At 38.6% G+C, this 22951-nt stretch overlaps 1 protein-coding gene across 4 annotated transcripts in view; it reads right to left on the minus strand.

Moving 5' to 3' along the window:
- The window catches only part of galnt13 (polypeptide N-acetylgalactosaminyltransferase 13), a 33258-nt gene extending 11447 nt beyond the window's left edge, over positions 1 to 21811 (minus strand). For 2 of the 4 annotated variants that reach the window (XM_077537270.1, XM_077537269.1), the window contains exons 1-11: positions 21709 to 21811; positions 21076 to 21244; positions 16718 to 16884; positions 16287 to 16494; positions 14569 to 14739; positions 13511 to 13628; positions 11592 to 11772; positions 8504 to 8643; positions 6871 to 6969; positions 5529 to 5663; positions 5327 to 5356 (exon numbers count right to left, since the gene is read on the minus strand). In XM_077537270.1, coding sequence (XP_077393396.1) covers positions 5327 to 5356; positions 5529 to 5663; positions 6871 to 6969; positions 8504 to 8643; positions 11592 to 11772; positions 13511 to 13628; positions 14569 to 14739; positions 16287 to 16494; positions 16718 to 16884; positions 21076 to 21209 — 1383 coding nt within the window. In that variant the 5' untranslated portion in view covers positions 21210 to 21244; positions 21709 to 21811. The remainder of the gene's footprint in view (positions 1 to 5326; positions 5357 to 5528; positions 5664 to 6870; positions 6970 to 8503; positions 8644 to 11591; positions 11773 to 13510; positions 13629 to 14568; positions 14740 to 16286; positions 16495 to 16717; positions 16885 to 21075; positions 21245 to 21708) is intronic. The other 2 variants (XM_077537272.1, XM_077537271.1) reach the window with 2 other exon arrangements.
- Positions 21812 to 22951: the final 1140 nt, after the last annotated feature.

Consider the following 22951-nt stretch of genomic DNA (forward strand, 5'->3'; position numbering starts at 1 on the left):
ATTTGATTTCTGATTTACTTTTAATTTTTTTTGCATGCTTGATGTTACAGGAAGAAGAAAGGGGGGCGGCGGCGGGTCACAAAGCAGTTTCGTGGCATTTAGGCAGTCTGGGTCATCAACTCTAGGGATATAACAATAAGGGCAATATCGTGATATTAAAAGTGCCACAATATCGTCGTCGTCATGTTCACAATATTTAAAAGGAACACATCTTTTAAAAAAGTCAGGTTGATTTCCATGTGTGCGGTTCTAGCACCCTCTAGTGGCTAGTTTATTAGTGCAATTTAATTTTCATTAGGGATGTTTTGGCCTTCTATGTTTAAAATCGATGCTAATTGTCAGCATGTTTTTCTTAGTATGAGCTCATTTTTTTTACAATATTGCTACCTTTTTAAAATTTCGCCCAACTCAGCAATATCGTAATAATTATCGTATCGTGAGCTTCATATCGTGATAATATCGTATCGTGATGTTTGGATATCGTTGCATCCCTATTGAGAACCTCACCATACAATTAAATTTCCATTTTGATTGTTGAGGTTGCAATCCGATTCAAATTGATATTGATTTAAATGCTTTGATTCAGTAGTAAGTAGGGATGTAACGATATCCAAACATCACGATACGATATTATCACGATATTGTTGCCGATATTTAAAAAAGATCACAACATTGTAACAAAAAGAGAGCTCATACTTTTTAAAAAAAAAAGTACAATATTGTGCTTTTGTGCATAACAGCAATGCATATAAACCACCTACAATCTCTAATAACAATATTGAGGCACTTATTTACTAATGTAAGCACACATTGATCGCTTCACAAGCAAATTAGGTTCCCCTTCATCTGACAATTAGCATAGATTTTAAACATAGAAGGCCAAAACATCCCTAATGAAAATTCAATTGCACTAATAAACTAGTCACTAGAGGGTGCTATAACTGCACAAATGGAAATCAACCTGGCTTTCTGAACCGATGTGTTCGTTTTAAATATTGTGAACATATGACGATATTGTGGCAGTTTTAATATCACGATATCACGATATTGCCCTTATCGTGACATCGCTAGTAGTAAGTAGCAATACATGGTTTGTTGTGGTACTGTCGTACTTTAATTGTGGGTGCCACAGCTTACAAAAGACCAAGCGTTTGTCTATTTCCTGTGTTCTCATCTACACAGGAATCCAAAATGACTGAAAACGTCAGATTTAAGAGATGAAGGCACCGGCCTCATGCCACCATTTTGTTGTCTTTCTGTCGAGCGTGAGGTAAGTTGGACTTTGAACTTGTTGAACTTGAAGTTGAACTTGTTTTCAATAAAATAATTCATTTTGACCATGAATAAAAGGCTTCTTTTGATAGAGGCTTGACTCATACTAGCGATGATGCTATCTATTTGATTCACAGGCGTCCGTCTGGCTCAGACTACACTTACAAATGGGTCACCTCAAAGTCTTTGCGAATGTCCCCCCCCGCCCCCTCCCAGACACGCATGCGCTCCAAGTTTGTCAATTACCAAGAGCTCAAATGCTTTTGGGTCTTGGACACGGCTGAAAGCAGATCTGCTGGAGCCTGGACCCATTTAGATGACATTAACAGCACTTAGCCTCCCATCATATTCAGATGGGAGCGCGGAACCGTCATCATATTCCAGATTTGGAAGGTCATGCTGGTGGTTGAGTGACAGCAGGCGGGTGAACGCTGCAGGCCATTCTCACAATCAAGGTGCTGCTCATTATCCTTTCCGGTGGAAAGAATACGATTCAACCCACTTTCGCAGTCCCCAGAAAAACAGAAATACGTCGCCCACAACAGCAGCAAACTTTGCTTGGAATTCACAGAAATGTCTGTTAAAACTCGGAAAAATAAAAGTAGTAGCGCAATGTCTGGGGATCCAAAAGCCAACCTTCTTGAAGCAACTCAAATGTTTTCAAAGGTTTTCTTCAGATGCGTGATCCTATTGATTAAATTTTCTTAGGGGAGCCCGATTGGCCGAGAATTATCAATAGGCTCATGGCAAGTTCACTCCATGGTTTAAGGCAGTGCTTCTCAACTATTTTCTGTCATGCCCCCCCCCCCACAATAAGAAGAAAACATCCCCCCCCCCACCCCGCAACTATAAATAGTATCATTTGTCTATAAAATTGTTATAAGCACACCTCTGCAAAATACTGTACCCGTATTAACGTATAAGAGAATTAAAAAAAGAAAAAAAAATATGGACCAACTTACAACAAAGAATAGCTTTATTAACTGTCACAGAAAAGATTTAAAGTGCATCTGAAATTCAAAAATAAAATTAAATCCTTAATGAAACTATAAACATTTTTTGACTGACCATGTCACACCATATGATACGGAAAAATACAATTACATAAAATCAATAAATAATAATGCATTGAAACCGATCACCGACATTAACTCCAGAGCACAATATTTAAAAAAATAAAATAAAATTAACCTGCAAAAACAAAAATATATAAAATAATTTGTGCTGGTTTATTTATTTATGTATTTATTTTTTTTGCTGTGTGCAAAGCGCGCATGCTCAGTGCAAACAAAACCCTTACACCACTGAGCGAATGCTCCCTGCCATAATGGGAGTGCCACTGCCCCCTAATGTAGTGGAGGTGCAATTGCACTTTATTCTAGGACAGTAAAAAATAAAATAAAAAATAAATAAATAAATAAATAAATAAAATAAAATAAAATAAAATGGAGCCCCGCGCGCCCCTGGGGGCCCCCGCCACACTATTTGAAAAGCACTGGTTTAAGGGAAGCCGAAACAAGACCACATTCTTCCATCTCCACAGTCAAACCAAAGAACAGTTTTAAATCAACCTTTTCTTGAGAAAATCAATTATTGATTAACAACATTTTGAGAATTCTTAGACTATGTGCAATTGTGTTTCTCTTGGAAAAAAAAAAAAAAAAAGGCACGATCAAGTTCACTGTTGATCTCAACTAGTGTTGTCAAAAGTCGGCAATATGAAGTTGAAGTCATGGGAACAGGACTGGAGAACATTCAGACACATTCTCCCGCCGTGACAAAAATAGAATTAAAAAAAATTGTTCATTTTCCCCCATCAACGAAATGTAGTCAAATCCGTACGACTGTTAACATTTTGTGCCTTTCTTCTCCAAAATAAGAGTTCTCTTGTCCATCCTATGGAAATTGAAAGCCCTCCCCCATTGCGCAACAAATATCAGCGTTCTCTCAGGAATCGTGCCTCTAAATATAGTCAGCAAACTTCTGTTCAATACTCCAAGGAACATTTAATACCTCCTTGTGCCATTTCAAAGATAAAGCGCTTCGACGCAATGTCTGGTCTGATCAATCAAAGTTGTTGAGGGACCTTTGTGTCTCTGCTCCTGTGGTGTGCAAAATATCAAAGTTCTTGCGGGAGTCGCATCACTCCCTCCCGCTCCCTCGTAGATTTTACAGCTACCATAGGCAATATGTGACTGATAAATTTCGAGTAATCTTAAGCAACTGAATTGTAACCCAAGGTGAAAGCAAGTAATGAATTTCGAGAGAGAAAAGTCCGGTGATCCTGTGAGCGGGATGAGCAAACGTTTCATGGAGATATGACTTTAATTGCTACCAAGTCGTCAGATGTAGTCAAGATTTTCTACACATTCAGTGCCATTGACGACTATTCACGTCAAAGATCAATTTTTAACTGGGCGGGCAATGAATGAGTTAATTCCCAACCAGGGTGCCGTGTCATCTATCTATGCCGGTGACATGTCGTGATGGGCAAAACAATATAAATTGTCTTCCGTTAGATGGTCCAATAACACCTGCTGCCATTCAAATCATGGCTTCCTGCAAGTATTCAATTAAACACTCAAATTTCACACAGTGCAAGTACTCGGGATGGGACAATACTTCACTGCAAAATTAAGCTAACGTAGACACTTATATCAAACCATAAAGTCTTATTGATCTTGTTATGAGAATTATTTACTATACAAGAGCAGAATTTCTTAGATTTTTGTTTTAAGAATATTTGTCTTTTATTTCTTACTTAGTTTGTCAATCCTAAAATTAGTTAATTTACACGCATAATAAGCTAAAATGCTCTAAGAGTCTATGTTCACTAAAAAAAAAAAAAAAAAAAAAAAAATCAGATATCTAACCTAGACTTAAATGCTTTTATCAAGTCATAGTCTTCTTTTGTCTTGTTTTGAGAATGATATACTTATATTCTGCAAGAGCAGAATTTCCAAGATTATTAATCTTGTTTTAAGATTATTTGTCTCATTTCTCACTTAGTTTGTAAATCTCCTTGCTTGACAGTCAACTTAAAGTGCAAATAAAGAGTGACACTTGACACTCTGTTTCAGTAGTGATTTATGCTTTAAAAAAAAACACAAAAAAGATTAAGATTTAATTTCCTTGATTTGTTGCTTAGAATAAGTGTTTTAAGCTCATTTTCAGATTAATATAGAGCTGCACATTTTTCTTATTTCAAGAAATCTAAGTAAGTAAAATTATCTTACTGCACTGGCAGATAATTTCACTTGTTTCTACTAAATTTACACTAAGAAAAAAGTGTATTTGATCTCATATTAAGCAGACGTGTTTTTGCAGCGCTGATCTACTGTAATGCTTGTGAGCTCATTTTGAATTCCGGAGACCAATTGTGCAGACCACACGTGAGTAAATTGAAAGGAAATTATCAGTACTTCAGCATTCATACTTTTTGCGACGTTTTCCTTTGGTGGTGTGCTGTGAGACTCTTCTGATGTAAAATGGATGCCTTGCCTCAACGGAGGTCGGAAAACACTTTTTTTTTTTCTTTTTTTTCTACACGTCCTCTACAGGGCTTTCTCATAACATTGTAAATTTTGTACCTTAGTTTGATCTTGTCTGTTTTGTATTCAAAACACGCATCGACCTTGATGAGCGTACTTGTTTATGATCTTTGCTGAGGTCACACGTCCGTCTCCAAGTGAACAACAAATAAATGGATTACAATATGATTTAGAGCGGGAGAAGGTGGAGGAGACACAAACAGTTGAAGAGTTGCTAAATTTTGTCCTTCGCGTTTCACCCAAATCAAAGTTAAGACTTAAAAACATTTGGTCAACTTAGTGTTTGTATTTTTTGTTTGTTTGTTTGTTTGTTTGTTTTTTAATTACTGTAAAATTTTCAAGACAAAAAAATGCCCCGGGCCGTAGTTTGGACACCCCTGATCTAAATCTAATAACCACAAAAGACTCCACACAGTCTGAAAGGGCAAATATGTCACTATGTAGAATTCACAAACTAGCGCGAAAGGGGAAACGTCATTCAAGCGATGGATCCTCCTGCTTACCTCAAAATCATATTCCCATTTGCCAACATACTGGGTGAAAGAAGAGAACACAATAGGAGAAAACAGATGCTCCAGTGAAATGTGCGCTAAAAAAACAAAACAAAAAGCCTGACACTCAGCACCACCTGGTGGCCAAACCCCGCAGGAAAGCATATTTTGTTGAACTTCGAGATAAGAGAGGACAAACATCCAATTTTCTTACCTCGGCGTCATACTGAAACATTTGGTTGCCCTTCATGTGGTGACACTTGAGCATGACGACGGGCCCGTTGAGGCGCGAGACGTCCAAGCACAGGTCGTCCGTCCGAATTTCTTTGTCCGCCGTGTAAGAGAACACCTGAGATCAAGCATCAGCATTGTCACTCGGGCTGGGTATTGCCACCAACCTCTCGATACGATACGTATCGCGATACAGGGGTCACCATACGATACGTATCGCGATACAGGGGTCACCATACGATACGTATCGCGCTACAGGGGTCACCATACGATGCGTATCGCGATACAGGGGTCACCATACGATGCGTATCGCGATACAGGGGTCACCATACGATACGTATCGCGATACAGGGGTCACGATACGATACGTATCGCGATACAGGGGTCACGATACGATATGTATCGCGATACATATGTATCCCAATACTTGATCTTCAAGGTGATACGTATCCCGATATTTCCCATTCATTTACTTGCATTTTATAATAACAGTCATATGTATACCTAAAGCATATGTTTATTATGCTGGATGACAAAAATGTTTTTTTTAGTAGCTCTTCTGGTTTACCACCAAGCGGCATGCCTGGTCGAAATATGTACGTTCTGCAGAGCAAGGAGCAGTTTTCACAGACACACCAGTGAAATTTATTAATAGACATGAGCCGATATGAGTAAAAATATCAAAGTATTAAAATTACAGCTCAGCTCTAAAATGTGCTTATTTGAAATATTTGGGGAAGTAAAAACAGCATTTTTTTTTCATGTAACACATGCTATTTGTTTTTTTAAACAAAATATAGGAAAACTGGTACATTAAGATACACGTGCCACGTTAAGTTTATAAGTAAATAAATGTTGATATTCTTCCTCTGCTTTCATTTTTCTTAGCAAGACAGTGTCCAATCACCGGTGAGCTATTTTTTGCATTAATTGAAGGCAATTAACTTCAAAGACGCTGATGGTTTTTATATTTTTAGGTACAATTCAAGCTGCAAAGGCAAACGTTAACTGCCTATTTAAAGTTAACGAGCAATCGATTCTGACGCCTGCGTATCGATACGTGTATTGTAATGAGGCCCGCAACGATATATTGCCGTATCGATTTTTTGAGCACACCGCTAATTGTCACGTTCAATCTTTTTCTTTTTCTTTTTAATTTTTTTACTGCTCAAAGAGCCTCTTTTTATCACATTTCAGCGAGGGCCTTTTTTGTGGTGCTTTTTGTGGCTTTTCTCCGAGAATGACGGCTTCCTCCCACATACTAAAAACGTGTTAAATGCTAGAACTGCAAGCTATCAAATATTTTTCGAATAGTTTTTCCTCACCTGGTTGCCGCCCATGCCATGGCAGTTGAAGAAGCCAACTTTCTCGTTCTCCTTTCGGCCCATGTTGTCGACGCATTGGTTGGTCTCAACATTCCTGATCTGGTCACCACATCAAAAAACAGCGTTGACAAATGATTGTTGAATCTGCGCTCAGACAAACATCACAACTGTTTGACGGGCTGCTGTGGCTGACGGGAAAACAGTGTCAATGTAGCTTATGGTTGGCTAGGCAACATTATCACGTTCATTTTGCCTCTGGAGAACAGCGGTCAATGTAGCATTGAATTTTCAAGGACACGGTGCAGATAGAATGTATAGAATCTTAGGGGATTTAAGGCTGATGTCTGACACTGACTTAGTTTTACAGTTAATTATATCATGCACTCGGGATGTAACGATAAGGGCAATATCGTGATATTGTGATATTACAACTTCCACAATATCGTCGTCATCATGTTCACAATATTTAAAAGGAACAAATCTGTTAAAAAAATAAAATAAAATGTCCGCTTGATTTCCATTTGTGCAGTTCTAGCACCCTCTAGTGGCTATTTTATTAGTGCAATTGAATTTTCATTTGGGATGTTTTGGCCTTCTATGTGTAAAATCTATGCTAATCGTCAGATGAAGGGGAACCTAATTTGCTCATTTGTGAAGTGATAAATGTGTGCTTGCATTAGCAAGTAAGTGCCTCAATATTGTTATTAGAAATTGTAGGTGGTTTATATCCGTTGATGTTATGCACAAAAGCACAATATTGTGCTTTTTTTTTTTTTTTGTATGAGCTCTTGTTTTTACAATAAATGATCTTTTTTAAATATCGCCAACACCCCCACAATATCGTGATGATTATCATATCGTAACCTTCATATCGTGATAATATCGTATCGTGATGGTTGGTTATCGTTAGGGCAATATCGTGATATCATGATATTAAAACTTCCACAATATCGTCGTTGTCATGTTCACAATATTTAAAAGGCACAAATCTGTTCAAAAAGTCGGGTTGATTTCCATTTGTGCAGTTCTAGCACCCTCTAGTGGCTAGTTCATTAGTGGGATTTAATTTTCATTAGGAATGTTTTGGCCTTCTATGTTTAAAATGTATGCTAATTGTCAGATGAGGGGGAATCTAATTTGCTTGTGAAGCGATCAACGTGTGCTTGCATTAGCAAGTAAGTGCCTCAATATTGTTATTAGAGATTGTAGGTGGTTTATATGCTTTGCTGTTATGTACAAACTGTCAATTTCTCAGCCCCCTGTTTTTTTTTTATATACATTATTCCAACAAAGCTCAAATATTGAATGTCTCTCTATCGTGTATAAAATGCACTTCATCTCAACAATACAACAAAACTATGCAGCATCGTTGCCCAAGGATGACATCACCAACTCACCGTGCGCAGCATCTCTGTGCAAATGTGCTTGTAGCAAAAATACCTACTGTACTTCCCACTGTTTGTTTATCATACGAGCCAAGCACCAGAGCATCATCTCGTTTCTTTAAGCCCTCCTTAGATTCCGTTTGTCCCAAAGCAATAAAATAAGCAAAGACGTGATTCGGAGCACAGTGAGGCGGCATGGCGGGAGATCAGAGGACCAAAAAAAAAACAAACAAAAAAAAAGCTCATACTTCACCAAGCGAGTAATATCTTCGAGGGATCTGGGAATCCGGGTAGATGTTCTCCAGATACCAGGAGAAGGGTCTGCACTTCAAGGCTCCGCGGAGGGCTTTGCGGGAGGAGACGTCCCCGTAGTTGACGCGCATCACCCCTGCGGGCACAATTTGGACTTTGTGATTCAGGACAACAAGTCGACACGGCGCCGTTGCGTGATGCTGGCTGACTTTCAAGTTGTTCCAACCCAAAAAAAACAACAAAACAATTGGACCCACGGGAAATAATGTAAAGTGAGTTGATTCATTTTAAGCTCAACTTTATTACTGCACAGGATAGCTACTACCCTTTAAAAAAAATAAATGACGCACCCATAATTGAGAGAGAAATGTGCACAGGACAATACTGGCAGCTAGTGGTGTTTTTGGAGTATTGCTGGAATGAATCTGTGGACGTTTAACTTCATCATCAGCACACTTTAATCACGGCAAATGAAATTTCAAATCAATTTAGATGAAAGCGATAAAGGCCGCTCTTTTTTTTTTTTTTTTTTTTTTGCCCCCTGGCTGCACAATTGCACAGTCTGCGTTTGTTCCGAGCATCACATGTTGCACATGATGAATAGCCTCTTTGATGGCAAAATCACCAGTGCAGCACAGGGACCAGGAAGATGTACTTTTAATAGCATCATGAGACGCCGCTCCCAAACTCGCACGCACACAGTATTCCCACATCATTCCCCCCCGGAAACCTCCACCGGAACGGGGTAGCGATTGAGGGGCCGCGCCGTGCTTAAAACATTCATCCATCATGCCACCCACCCCCCCCCCAACTTTGTAAGCCTGTCTTGCTAAGGTGAAGGAGAAAGGTCGTAATTTGCACTTTTAAGATCCGGCCGATTTAGTGATGATCCCTCGAAGGTCAGCCGGCATCTAAAAGATTTAAGTGGAGATTTCCGGCGGAGCCTAGCTGGAGGCTAATCACATTAGCGAATGGACAGATGGAGGAGGGGAGGGGGGGGGGGGGCTCTTGTTGTCTGCACGCTCAGATTGTTCTTGTGTGTGTCTGTAAGCGGATGAGTTTTGTCTTGTAAGTATGGTTGTTTACAGGAGAGGCCTGACTTCATGTTACGTTAGAGATAGACCGATATGTTTTTTTCAGGGCTGATACCGATGCCGATTATTAGTAGTCAATGACGCCGATAACCGATATTTGGAGCCGATATTAATTTTCACTAAAAAGGGAAAATATTGGCATCAAAATTTGGAAAAAATACAAACTTCAGTTCTTTTTTTTTTATTTTAAAGTATATACTTATTGAGCAACTTTGAGGGTTAGTAAAATATTTGATTTATTTTTTATTTTTTTTAAATCTTAGTCAATAGACATCTTTGTTTTTAAAATCTAACAAGTCCCAGGATCTCCCAGGTGCAGTGGCATGTTTTCAAAAGTTAAATAAAAACAAACAATTGTTTTTTACACTAGACAAAGTATTTCAATATATTTGAAGTATTTTATTTATTTTTTAAATTATCTTAGTTTTAATTTCAAACAAAAACAGATGGTGCTGAGAGTTCCCAGGGTCAGCAGCGTCTCTGAAAATTTAAATTGAAAAAAAAAATAAAAAATACATTTAAATTAGTTCCTTGAAGTTAAGTTTTTTTTGTTTTTGTTTGTTTGTTTGTTTTAAATGGATCTATTATCGGCCATATGATTCTTCAAAATGGCCGATGCCGATATTCGTCAAAATGCTTAATGTCGGTGCCGATAATCGTCCCAGCCGATTATCGGTCTATCCGTTAACCTGCACAGGAAATTTTGTTGAGTAAATTTTACTCTAAAAAGACTATAATCGGTCCCACTCTCAACTCAACTCAACTCAACTTTATTTATTAAGCGCTTTAAGAACAGGCGTTGCTGGATTCAAAGTGCTTTACATAAACAAACATCAGTTTTGCAGTTTAACAAGAACAAAGCAAACATTTTGAAGTGCGAATACAGGTTGTTGTTTTTTTTACACGTGGAAGAGAGGAAAATACTAAAAAAAATAAATCAATAAAAAAATAAAAAAATAAAAATACTCAAGGGTTGAGGAATGATCCCACAACCTACAACATCTTACAAGGATCTGATTGTTCCTCAACTGTTGAGGTTTTTTTTTTTATTATTATTTTTATTATTAATATTTTACTCTCTTCCGAATATAAAGTTTATTCTGTTTAGAGTGGGACCGAATATTGTCTTTTTCAGAGTAAAATTTACTTCACAAAATTTACTGTGTATGGTGATTTACAGGGCCCTGCAATTGGCTGGCAACCAGTTCAGGTGTACCCCGTCTACTGCCCACAGCCAGCTGGGATAGGCTCCAGCACCCCCCCTTGTGATAAGCAAGCGGTTCAGAAAATGGATGGATGGATGGATGGATGGATGGATGGATGGATGGATGGATGGATGGGTTATTTACAGGAGAGGCCTGACTTCATGTTAAGTTAACTTCCCTTTCAAACATTTTTTTTCAAACAATTATTCTAGCGATTATCCCATTGATTAAAATGGATAAAAAGTGATTTTGCATTTAATGTGCATGTGAGGGGGCCAGTGGTCAAGTGGTTAGCACGTCCGCCTCCCAGTTCTGAGGACTCGGGTTCGAGTCCAGGCTCCGGCCTTCCTGGGTGGAGTTTGCATGTTCTCCCCGTGCCCGCGTGGGTCTTCTCCGGGTACTCCGGTCTCCTCCCACATTCCAAAGACATGCATGGCAGGTTAATTGGGTGCTCCGAATTGTCCCTAGGTGAGCTTGTGAGTGTGGATGATTGTCCATCTCCGTGTGCCCGTTAAAAGGTGGGGCGGCCTGGCCTGGTGAGTGACGTGGGTGTCAGCAAATGAGTGTAGAATTGGCTGGTTGTTTCTATATATTGAGTTGTGGATTTGGGCATTTTGTGTAAAATGTTTTTTTTTTACTGTTTGTTCAATGAAGTGCACTGCAACTTACATCGCTTCAAACTACGGTAAAAATAATTTACGTTGTTATTTACATATCGTTTTAAATAAATGCCTTTCTGACAGTCGACCAAAACTGAGCTTTATGGGACTATAACTGCTCCGCACCTGGTGATATGATATAGAAGAAATCTTTGAAATCATCCATCCAGACTTCCGCCAGCCGCCTGTTGTTCTTGTTGATGACTTGGCCCGTTCCGCCAGGGAAGCTGTAAGGAGTAGCCTTGCGGAAAACATGGCCGACATGGGAACACGTGACGATCTCCAAGGAGCCGCCGCACTGCCAGATCTGAACGGACATAGAGACAGTCGGTTCACAAATACTGTGGCACAAAGTCAGAAAAAAAAACCAGTCAATGTAATGTAACATCTTCCTTTTGTCTTTAGTTAACCCAGTGCTTCTCAAATAGTGGGGCGGGCCCCCCCAGGGGGGCGCGTTTGACCTCGGGGAACATGCTTTTTTTTTTTTTTTTTTTTTTACTGTCCTAGAATAAAGTGCAATTGCACCTCCACTACATTAGGGGGCAGTGGTGCTCTCATTATTGGCAGAGTGTGCGCAGGGAGCATTCGCTCGGTGGTGTAGGGGTTTTGTTTGCACTGAGCATGCGCGCTTTGCACACAGCAAAAAAAATTAAAAAATCAGCACAAATTATTTTATATTTTTGTTTTGCAGGTTAAAGGTTTTTTTTTTTTTTTTTTTTTTTTTTTTTATATTGTGCTCCTGAGTTAATGTTGGTGATCAGTTTGAATGCATTCTTATTTATTGATTTTATGTCATTTTATTTTTTCCGTATCATATGGTTTGATGTGGTCAGTCAAAAAAATGTTTATAGTTTAATTAAGGATTTAATTTTATTTTTGAATTTCAGATGCACTTTAATAAATCTTTTCTGTTACAGTTAATAAAGCTATTCTTTGTTATAAGTTGGTCCATATCTCTTTCTTTCTTTTTTAAATTCTCTTATACGTTAATACGGATACAGTGTTATGCAAAGGTGTGCTTATAACAATTTTATAGACAAATGATACTATTTATAGTCACATGGGGGTGGGGTGGAGGGTATGTTTTCTTCTTACTAGGGGGGGGGGGGGGCATGACAGAAAATAATTGAGAAGCACCGAGTTAACCCAATCAGGTTAGGTAGAGGGCCGGCCCACATTGAATTTTTGTACTGAAAAACTACACTACCTGAATTTCACTGTGATCCTTGGCTGAACCTACAGACAACACTATAAAAGCAAGCCTCTTATCAGATTGATATTTTTTTTTTTTCACCAGTGAGTGTATAAAAATGACCAATGATACGTTTCACCTTCTCATAAACTATTGTAATCAATAATTAAAAAAATATATATATCTGTTCATAGTGAATGGCCATGACAAGGACGAACTGTCGCCATGGAGACGGAGAGGTCTGCGAGAGGCTAATCTCTGCCATTCGGAGAGAAAAGTCCATCTCCAAATGATGGAGATGCTCATTAAATACGTCCAAGATGTTGCCGAGTACCATCAGCACAGCGGTAATGGAGGAACGCCCATAAATTCTAAGAAGCTTCTGCCAAGTTTTTTTTCTTCGTTTTTTTTTTGTTTTGTTTTTTTCCCCCTCCCCACTTAACAGAATCGATTGGAAACGGGGCACAGCAACAAAAAAAAGGCGAGACAAATGGCGTTTTTATGTAGTCCGCTTAAAAGCCAGAAGATGGGCTTTCGTTTACATTCGGCGTCGGCAAGTTAAACAAATGGGCGAGGCAGAAAGCAGAAAAAACAAAAAAGTACCACAAATAATTGGAAGGGACAAATGTTTTTTCACTATACCACAAATGGGTAAAAAAATAAAATAAAATAAAATAAAATAAAAATAAAAATAAAAATAAAAATAAAAATAAAAATAAAAATAAAAATAAAAATAAAAATAAAAATAAAAATAAAAATAAATATAAATATAAATATAAAAATAAAAATAAAAATAAAAATAAAAATAAATAAATAAATAAATAAATAAATAAATAAAGGTGTTGTCACTCACTCTGAAAGACATCTCCAGGTTCTCTCCACCCCAAATATCCATCCCCGGATCGTAGCTTCCTATTTCTTCAAAATATCTTTTGTCAATGGAGAACAGCCCCCCTGCCATGGTGGGGGTCCTAAAGGAAACCCACAACAACACAGTTGGACAACAGCCAAACATCTATTTCTGCATTCTAGTTTTGCAAGGAAATTTCACGGGGCGACCCAAACTGTTTAACAAATGGAAAATTACTAAGGGCGATTAAAATTTGTAATCGTAATTCATCGCATGACTTCAATAGTTAACTCGGGATTAATTACAAATTTTATATCTGTTCTAAATGTACAAGAAAATATTTTAAGTTTTAATACTCCTTAACAAAAATGAAAAAAATGTTAAACTAATAGAAATATGGCTGAATCTTTTAGTAATTCATACAGAAATTTCATAATAATTTGTAAAATCGAGTTACAATTAAAAAGATGTCCTGTACTGTAAAAAAAAAAGCAAGTGTGATATTGATTTGTGTTGAAGTCATTTTTCTCCCACTAGACGGCATAGTTGCATTTGCAAGACATTGGTGACACTTCAGTGCACTTTTCTTTTCATAATAAGAGCAATCGAATCTTTAACATGAAGTCACATTTTTAAAATTGCAAAAAATACAACTTGACCCCAGTCTCCACAAATATATGCATTATATTAATAAATGCATTACTGCTGAAATTTCAGTGCGTTGCAACTGGTCATTAATCATGCATTAAAATAATTAGTGGCGTTAAAGGACATTTAAATGAAGTCAAAATTAATGCACTAATTTTGACACCTCTAAAAATTACATAATGAATTAGCTCAATTACGAATGCAACAACAATAACAAACTTTGAATGTGAGATATGCAGATAAAAAGGATCTATTTCTGTCAACACTTAAAGTGTTATTGTGTTGAAATAAACTGTCCGTGTCTTTTCTGTTGTGTAACACGGAACTGACTTCCTCCTTGGCTCTGAAAAAAAAAACATTGTTACACAAGATAGAAGTCAAATGAGGGAGCAGTATTATTTTTTTTTGCATACCTGACAGGAAGTGTTCTGTCACCCTTGCGTCGATCCATCTCCCGCTGGGGAACCGGGTACCAGCGGAAGTTCAGCTTCCAGTTGAATCCGCCGTAGGTCATGTCCGAGCCCGCCATGTATTCAAAGGTCTCGTCGCTGATGACGTCGATGATGGGGCACACAACCGCTGTCCTGGTTTACAACAAAAAAAAACAGAATTGAAGCAAGCATTCGGCTGAGTGACTCACAGCAAGTGAAGTTTGAATCTCATCTTCAGCCTTTTAAAAAATTAACACAAAACAGGTGCATTTTAAATTTGGCGGGCAAAAAGTGTTGATAAAAAGCCTTTTTAACTCATTAGCTCCCAAAAACGTATAAATACGTCATATTTTAAATGTTTTAAGTGTCCCAAAGACGTATTTATACGTTTTTTGTTGTTGTTGTTTTTTTATGCCAGAGCATAGAGAAGGCTTTGATGCAGTCTCTCTACTGCAGAAAATGGTTGAGTGGCAGCAGAGTATAAGAGATCAACCAGGCCATGTTAAAACAAGCTGATTTCCCCACACTTCTAAGCAGATTTGTGAAAAACGATGAAACTTAGCTATGTTCTATTGCTAATTGCTGCACAGCGGAAATAGATAGGAATATACTTTTTTTCCCTGATAAAAGAAGAGACTCTAATCTCTCTTTTGATTTGTTCCATATTTGTATAGCAATAGAACATAATAAAATTTCGCAGGCCTTGAAAATCAGTCAAAATCCAGGAAAACACTTAAGTGAAAATGGTTGGGAGTGAATGAGTTAATGAAGCGATTAATCGTGATTAATCAAAATTCTAAGATGTGATTAATCTGATTAAAAAATGTAATCGTTTGACAGCTCTAGTTAGAATTCAAGATTAAAATTCCTAAAATCGCACAATTTGTAGGGCTGGGTATCGATTCTAATTTCCTCATTCGATTTGATATCAATTAACAGGAGTTAAGTTCGATTCAATTTCGATTTTTTCCCCCCCGATTCGATTCACAAGAATTTAATCCAATATTGATTAATTATGGAATATCAATTATTCTTAAATATCAAGGACATGATGAAAAAAAAATCCACAAACATTAAATTCCATTTGTGGAGGCGGTACCTGGTTAAACATATTTAAAATTAACATAAATTATAATCACCTAATGTTACAAAGGCTTTGGTCATTCACGTCAGCCTTGAAAACGTTCAATTTCATCAGATTGCGTCATGTTTCATTGTAATTCGCAGCTCTAGTTAGGGCCCGAGCGGCTACCGCTGCGAGGTTAAATAAACCCAAGTTGAGTTAAGTAATTCCATACACCGGCAGCCCATTGAAAAGAGACACAATGCTGCCATCTGCTGGCCATAGTTAGTGTGTGTTTTTGAGTTCACAACTCATTGACCCGGCTGCGCTGCACTTGGACGTTGCACTGACCACTGATATATGAAAAAAATAAAAATAAAGAAATGAAAGTAGTTGACGTCGCTAAACGTTTACGGCGGCATACGTCGTGATTTTACTAAACGTTATTAAACGTTTTTGGCAGCCAAAGAGTTAAAGCGCTTTATAAATAAAGTTGAGTTGAGATTACGTGATCACTTGACCATCTTTGAAGCACCAACAAAAACGAGCAAAACATTTCTCTCCTTTTAATCAGCAATTTAAGGCCGTATCGTTCGGATCAATTGATCAATTGTGAGAAAGTCAACACGCCTCCCACCTGTCCTCTTTGATGCGGGCCAGCAAGGGTTCCAGCCAGCCCACCGTGCACTCACAGTGGGCGTCCAGGAAGGTGATGACCTGACCTTTCGTGGCGGCTGCCCCTCTTAATCTGGCTCGGATGAGGCCTGAACGCTGCTCCATCCTCAGGATCTTCACCGGCACTTCCAGGGTCCCGACATAGTGCTCCAGTTTTTTCCCTAAGAAGTCTGAAAGACCACAAGAAGGCAATTAGAAACAGAAGGAGAAAATCCACTAACGATAAGTCATCTAGTCGGTTCTCAACATCTCAATCAGTCAAAAGTAAATACGTCTTCCTTTAAGAGAATAATACCATTAGAGTAAAACCCTTAACGGGGGTAAGTGTCCTTGCGTTGTTAACGAGATTGGTCCCTTCCTTGTCCTGGATGAGTTTTCGCGTCATTCACCCACCTCGCTCGCTGAAGTCATCCACCAGCACAATTTCCACGATTAAGTGTCTGGGCGAGCGATTGATGACACTGTGGACCGTCCGCAGCAACGTGCTCCATGCCTCGTTGTGGAACACGATGACGATGCTGGTGTTTGGCAGGCTGTCTGGGTAGACTTTGGTCTTACAGCTGGTGGAGCAGCCAATTTAAAAAAAAAAAAAAAAAAAAAAAAATCACACAGAGACTTAGCCAGTGACATTTTTTTTTTCTTAAAGATCACTTTAAAACTGGTTCGTAAAGTCATTGTCATACTTTTTTGTTGGTTAGAATTAGGGCTGGGTATTGCCGCCAACCTCACGATACTATACGTATCACGATACAGGGGTCACGATACGATACGTATCACGATACAGGGGTCAAGATTAGGGCTGGGTATTGCCGCCAACCTCACGATACTATACGTATCACGATACAGGGGTCACGATACGATACGTATCACGATACAGGGGTCACGATTAGGGCTGGGTATTGCCGCCAACCTCACGATACGTATCACGATACAGGGGTAGCGATACGATACGTATCACGATACAGGTGTCACGATTAGGGCTGGGTGTTGCCGCCAACCTCACGATACGATACGTATCACGATACAGGGGTCACGATACGATACGTATCGCGATACATATGTATCCCAATACTTGATCTTCAAGGCGATACGTATCCCGATATTTTACATTTTACTTGCATTTTATAATAACAGTCATATGTATACCTAAAGGATATGTTTATTATGCTGGATGACAAAAAAATATTTTTTGTTAGTAACTCTTTTGGTTTACCACCAAGCAGCATGCCTGGTCGAAATATGCACGCACTGCAGAGCAAGGAAAACTAAGTATTAATAAGCATGAGCCGATATGAGCAAAAATATCAAAGTATTAAAATTACAGCTCTAAAATGTGCTTATTTAAAATATTTGGGGTAATAAAAACAGCATTTTTTTTTCATGTAACACATTCAATTTCGTTTTTTTAAACAAAATATAGGAACATTGGTACATTAAGACACGTGCCATGTTAAGTTTATAAGTCAATAAATGTTGATATTCTTCCTCTGCTTTCATTTTTCTTAGCCAAGACAGTGTCCAATCACCGGTGAGCTATTTTTTGCATTAATTGAAGGCAATTAACTTCAAAGACGCTGCTGGTTTGTATTTTTTTAGGTACAATGCTCGCTGCAAAGGCAAACGTTAACTGCCTATTTAACGTTAACGAGCAATATCGATTCTGACGCCTCCGTATCCATACGTGTATTGTAATGAGGCCCGCAACGATATATTGCCGTATCGATTTTTTGGGGCACCCCCCCTAGTTAGGATAATGTGAGACAGATTCTGAAAACTGGAAGGTAACGTCGCAGCGATTCCCGACACAGAAACGTGAGATTTCTGAAGTGACGTCGCGGAAAGAAAGTGGAAAATGCAAAAGCGACATCGACATTATTGGCGCCAACTCGTCCTTGGCTCGCCGAGATGGTTGTCCATCAAGCGCTGACAATTGAGGTTGAACGCACAACGACACCCAAAAGTGGATGATGCTGCTGAATGCTTCATGAGTCTGGACGGGCAGGAGAGTGGGGGTGGGAGGTATCGGACGGTGAAAGAAGTCAGCAGAGCAGACAGCATTTGCTACTTCGGTCCTGTCTATCCGGAGTGACGCGAGCGACTGACACAAGTAGGCCAGGAGGTTGCCCTCCAGCACAAAAACCGTGATTGCCATTCAGAGTCGGCGATTCAGGAATCCTGTCGCTTTTCCAGTGTGTTCAAGCACGCAGCTGCTGGAGAAATGAGAAGATTTTACAATATTTATACGTAGGGAAGGATACAAGTAGCTGGCTTATACGTTAACGTGAAAAACGATTACTCCAGCAGCTATGGAATGTGGGATAAAGATGTACGGCAGAGGTGTCCAAACTACGGCCCGGCCGTCTATTTTTTAGTGGCCCTCAGCATATAACAAAAAATGCCTTTGACACAGCCTGTTTTTCTACATATGCAAAAAAAAAAACTATTTAAATCTAAAACAGAAATAATTCTTTTTGTAATTTACCATATTTTCCGCACTATAAGGCGCACCTAAAAGCCTTCAATTTTTTTCAAAAGCTGACCATGCGCCTTATAATCCAGTGCGCCTTATATATGGATCAATATTGAGCCGCAACAGGTCTCGCTGTCAAGACACGATCGGTGACGCGCATGCGCAGAAGATCCCGCCATCTTGGATCGCTAGCTAATGCTAATACTTTACCTCAGAGAAAATAATAAAACAGCTGTTTATTCATTTTAGGAGTGAATGGAGTTGTCAGAAAGCTGGTTTGTAATCTACTAATAAAGTTTGACTGACCTATCTGACTGTTTTGTTGACATTCCCTTTAGCGCAGCACCATCTAATGGATGCATAATGTAACCACAGCCTCTACTGTAGCGCCTTATATATGGAAAAAGTTTTAAAATGTTATTCATTGAAGGTGCGCCTTTTAGTGCGGAAAATACGGTAATTAATTTAGTCAGTGATTTCAGGTCCAGAAGCAAAACTCTTTTCCTCCATGTTCCGCTGCCTGTGTCAAGGTCTAATTTGTGAACACGTCACATTAATGATTAACTAAGATCCTCAAGTGATTTAAAATTTGTCGTTTTATTACCGACGACTCTTAATTGGATTCTGAATGTGGAGGTTGGTTCAGAGATGGGGCGGATCTATTCTTGTGGGATACAGGGGTGTGGGCCACCCCAAAATCAAGAAAAATTCCAAACTGTCCTGTTTAAAAATAACTAGCTAATCTTTCTTTTGATAGGTTCCATGCTTTTATCGCAATAGAACACAATATTCTGTGGGCCTTGCAAAATCAGTCAAAATCGAGTAAAACAGCCGGAAGCGAACGGGATTGCTTCTGTGAGAATGGCTGGAGGTGAATGAGTTAATGATGTTTACGAGACGAAACGTGTATATTTTTTTATTAACTCTTTTACTGCCACACGTTATCAAAAAAAAAAAAATGTAATATGACAAAGGCATTTTGATCATTCACATCATCCTTGAAAATGTTTCATTGTAATTTCATACGCCAGCATCCCCATTGTAAAGAGATGAAATGCTGCCATCTGCTGGCCATAGTTAGCGTTTTTGATTCCACAACCTATTGACCAAGCAGTGCTGCATTTAGATGTTGCATTGCCCAATGATTTAAAAAAAAAAAAAAAAAAAAAAAAAACATAGTTGACGTTATTTAACGTTTACGGCGGCATACGTCGTGATTTTAAGAATCGTTATTAAACGTTTTTGGCAGTCAAAGAGTTAAAGATTTAGAACTGTAATTCAACATTTTCCTCTGCCAAATCTAATAATGGGGTCTAAGGAACTGAGAAAAAAGAAAAAGGGGGGTCTTCAAAGCAGCAAACTTGTTAAAAAATAGTGACCACCGCGCCGCATAGCTGATCTGGGAACTCCGGCTCTTCTTCTATTGACGCCCCTGCGACCCGGTTGAGCGAAATGATGGATGGACAATCCCAAATCGAGTTGGCGTGCTATATAAATGCAGTTTGGCCCTTTTTCTGTGAGTGATTGCTTCACTGGGACTACACACTGACAGTTTTTGATATAACTAGACGTAAATGAAAGTGATTTCATCGTGGGATTTACACTTGTTTACTCATTAAAAAGCTAATGTGATCTTAACGCACTATATCTACTTATTTTTTATTTATTTATTTATTTTTTTTAAACAAAAAACAACAACAATCAAAAGAGAAGAAAATCCCAATAACATAATCATTCAATTAATCATAACTTACATGTTCAAAAGGGAGTAGGAAGAAGTTAAAAACTTATCTAGTCCTACCCCTTTTACTAAATATATTTAAACTTATTTCATTATTAATACAATTTTAATTTACTAATTATTAAAAAATAATAATAAAATAAATGATATATATAACCCAAGTTATATATATATATACACAAGTGCACTTAACATATTCACATTTACCACAAACATATATACATAAATTTACTAAACATATACCATAATACCTATCTAGATCATTTACACATACTCACATGTACATTTTTCATATACTGGTCTGACATAGATAATTTTTTTGAACTTTACTTTTAAACATTTTTTTAAACTCCAGCATTGAATCACAATTTTTCAGAGCAATTTCCAAATGATTCCACAGATCAACACCTTTTACAGATACACACCTTTGCTTAATATTTGTTCTTGTTTTGGGTTATATCTACTTACAGATGCACTACAACACCAGTACTTCATATACACATTATTAATAGATGACAAAGCAATAAACATGTCACGCACCCGTCCAACCGGACGTCCGGCAAACTCCTGTTGAGGGCAATCATATCGCTGGCCATCAGGTTGAACTGGTTGATCTTAAAGAGCTCCTTCATCTTCTCGTGCTCCTCCTTGGGGATGTTGACGGACTTGCCCATCTCACCGGGACCCTCGTGGCTGCGAGATATCACGGCTGAAACGTAAACGCAAATACGAAGCGTGGAACAAACGGATGCCTTTTCAGATCGACACATACAACTTTTTTTTTGGAATCATTTGTCACTAAAATATGATCATTCGTTTCGTTCATTTGTAAAAGAAAAAAAAAAGGCAATATAATATAATAATTCAAATAATAATAATTAAAAATTGATATAAATAAATATAAATAAAATAATATAATAATAATAATAAATATAAAATGTATATTAAAATATGATATTAAAATATATTAAAATAAATATAAATAAAAAAAAATAAAATAATAATTCATTCAATCTGCTTGCGGGAGCCGTGCAGCATTATGTTGCTTCAAGTTTTAAACGGGGTGTTTTACAGACGATAATGAACAGAAATAGGTTAGATACACATTTGAATCACGCCTGTTTTGATTCAAATGGATATCTGTAGTGCTTTGGTGCAAAAAGGACGACGCACCAGCAGAAATGCAAGTTCAGGTTGGCAGATGACACAGTGTGAAAAGCAAAACCAGCCCACGGTCCCTCGCAGGCCGCTTTGTTGCCCACAGTTCCTCTCACGGCCAAATCACTGTAAAGCATTAGACCAGCCCCATTAGCCCAATGTAAATAAATCCCGTGGATTTATGACGACACTCGAGCTCTCTCTAATAATCTCTTGGAGCAGAGGCGGTTTGCAATGAAAAAGGGGGGGCATGCAGTTTTTTTGGCTGCAGGTTAAAGAGGATTCTCCTCAACCTCTTGCAAATGGAGATGCGCCGGTGTCAGCTGATGGTGAACCTCAAGTGATTTCCATTATGGACATCGCCGCATGTGTACAAACTTACATTTGAGAGCTGACGGTCATCACCAAAAAAATATCTTCAGATATACTTCATCCTCTCTCTCTCTCTCTCTCTAACTCTCTACCACTCTCTCTCTCTCTACCTTTTCTCTCTCTCTCTCTCTCTCTCTCTCTCTACCTCTTTCTCTACCTCCCTCTCTGTCTCCCTATCTCCCTCTCTCTCTCTCTCTCTCTCTCTCTCCTCTCTCTCTCTCTCTCTCTCTCTCTCTCTCTCTCTCTCTCTCTCTCTCTCTCTCTCTCTCTCTCTCCTCTGTCTCTCTCTCTCTCTCTCACTCTCTTTCTACTCTCTACCACTCTCTCTCTCTCTACCTCTTTCTCTACCTCTTTCTCTGTCTCTCTCTCTCTCTGTCTCTCTCTGTCTCTCTCTGTCTCTCTCTCTCTCTCTCTTTCTCTCTCTCTCTCTCTCTCTCTAACTCTCTTTCTAACTCTCTACCACTCTCTCTCTCTCTACTCTTTCTCTACATCCTCTTCTCTGTCTCTCTCTCTCGTCTCTCTCTCTCTACCTCTGTCTCTCTCTCTCTCTACCTCTCTCTCTCTCTTCTCTTTCTCTCTCTCTCTCTCTCTCTCTCTAACTCTCTTTCTAACTCTCTACCACTCTCTCTCTCTACCTCTTTCTCTACCTCCCTCTCTGTCTCTCTCTCCTCTCTCTACCTCTTTCTCTCTCTCTCTTCTCTAACTCTCTCTCTCTCTCTCTTCTCTCTCTCTCTCTCTCTCTCTCTCTCTAACTCTCTTTCTAACTCTCTACCACTCTCTCTTCTACCTCCTCTCTTTCTCTACCTCCCTCTCATGTCTCTCTCTCTCTCATCGTCTCTCTCTCTCTCTCTCTCTTCTCTCTCTCTCTCTCTCTCTCTCATCTCTC

Source organism: Festucalex cinctus, chromosome 11, assembly GCF_051991245.1.
Source record: "Festucalex cinctus isolate MCC-2025b chromosome 11, RoL_Fcin_1.0, whole genome shotgun sequence".
NCBI classification, from domain to species: Eukaryota; Metazoa; Chordata; class Actinopteri; order Syngnathiformes; family Syngnathidae; genus Festucalex; species Festucalex cinctus.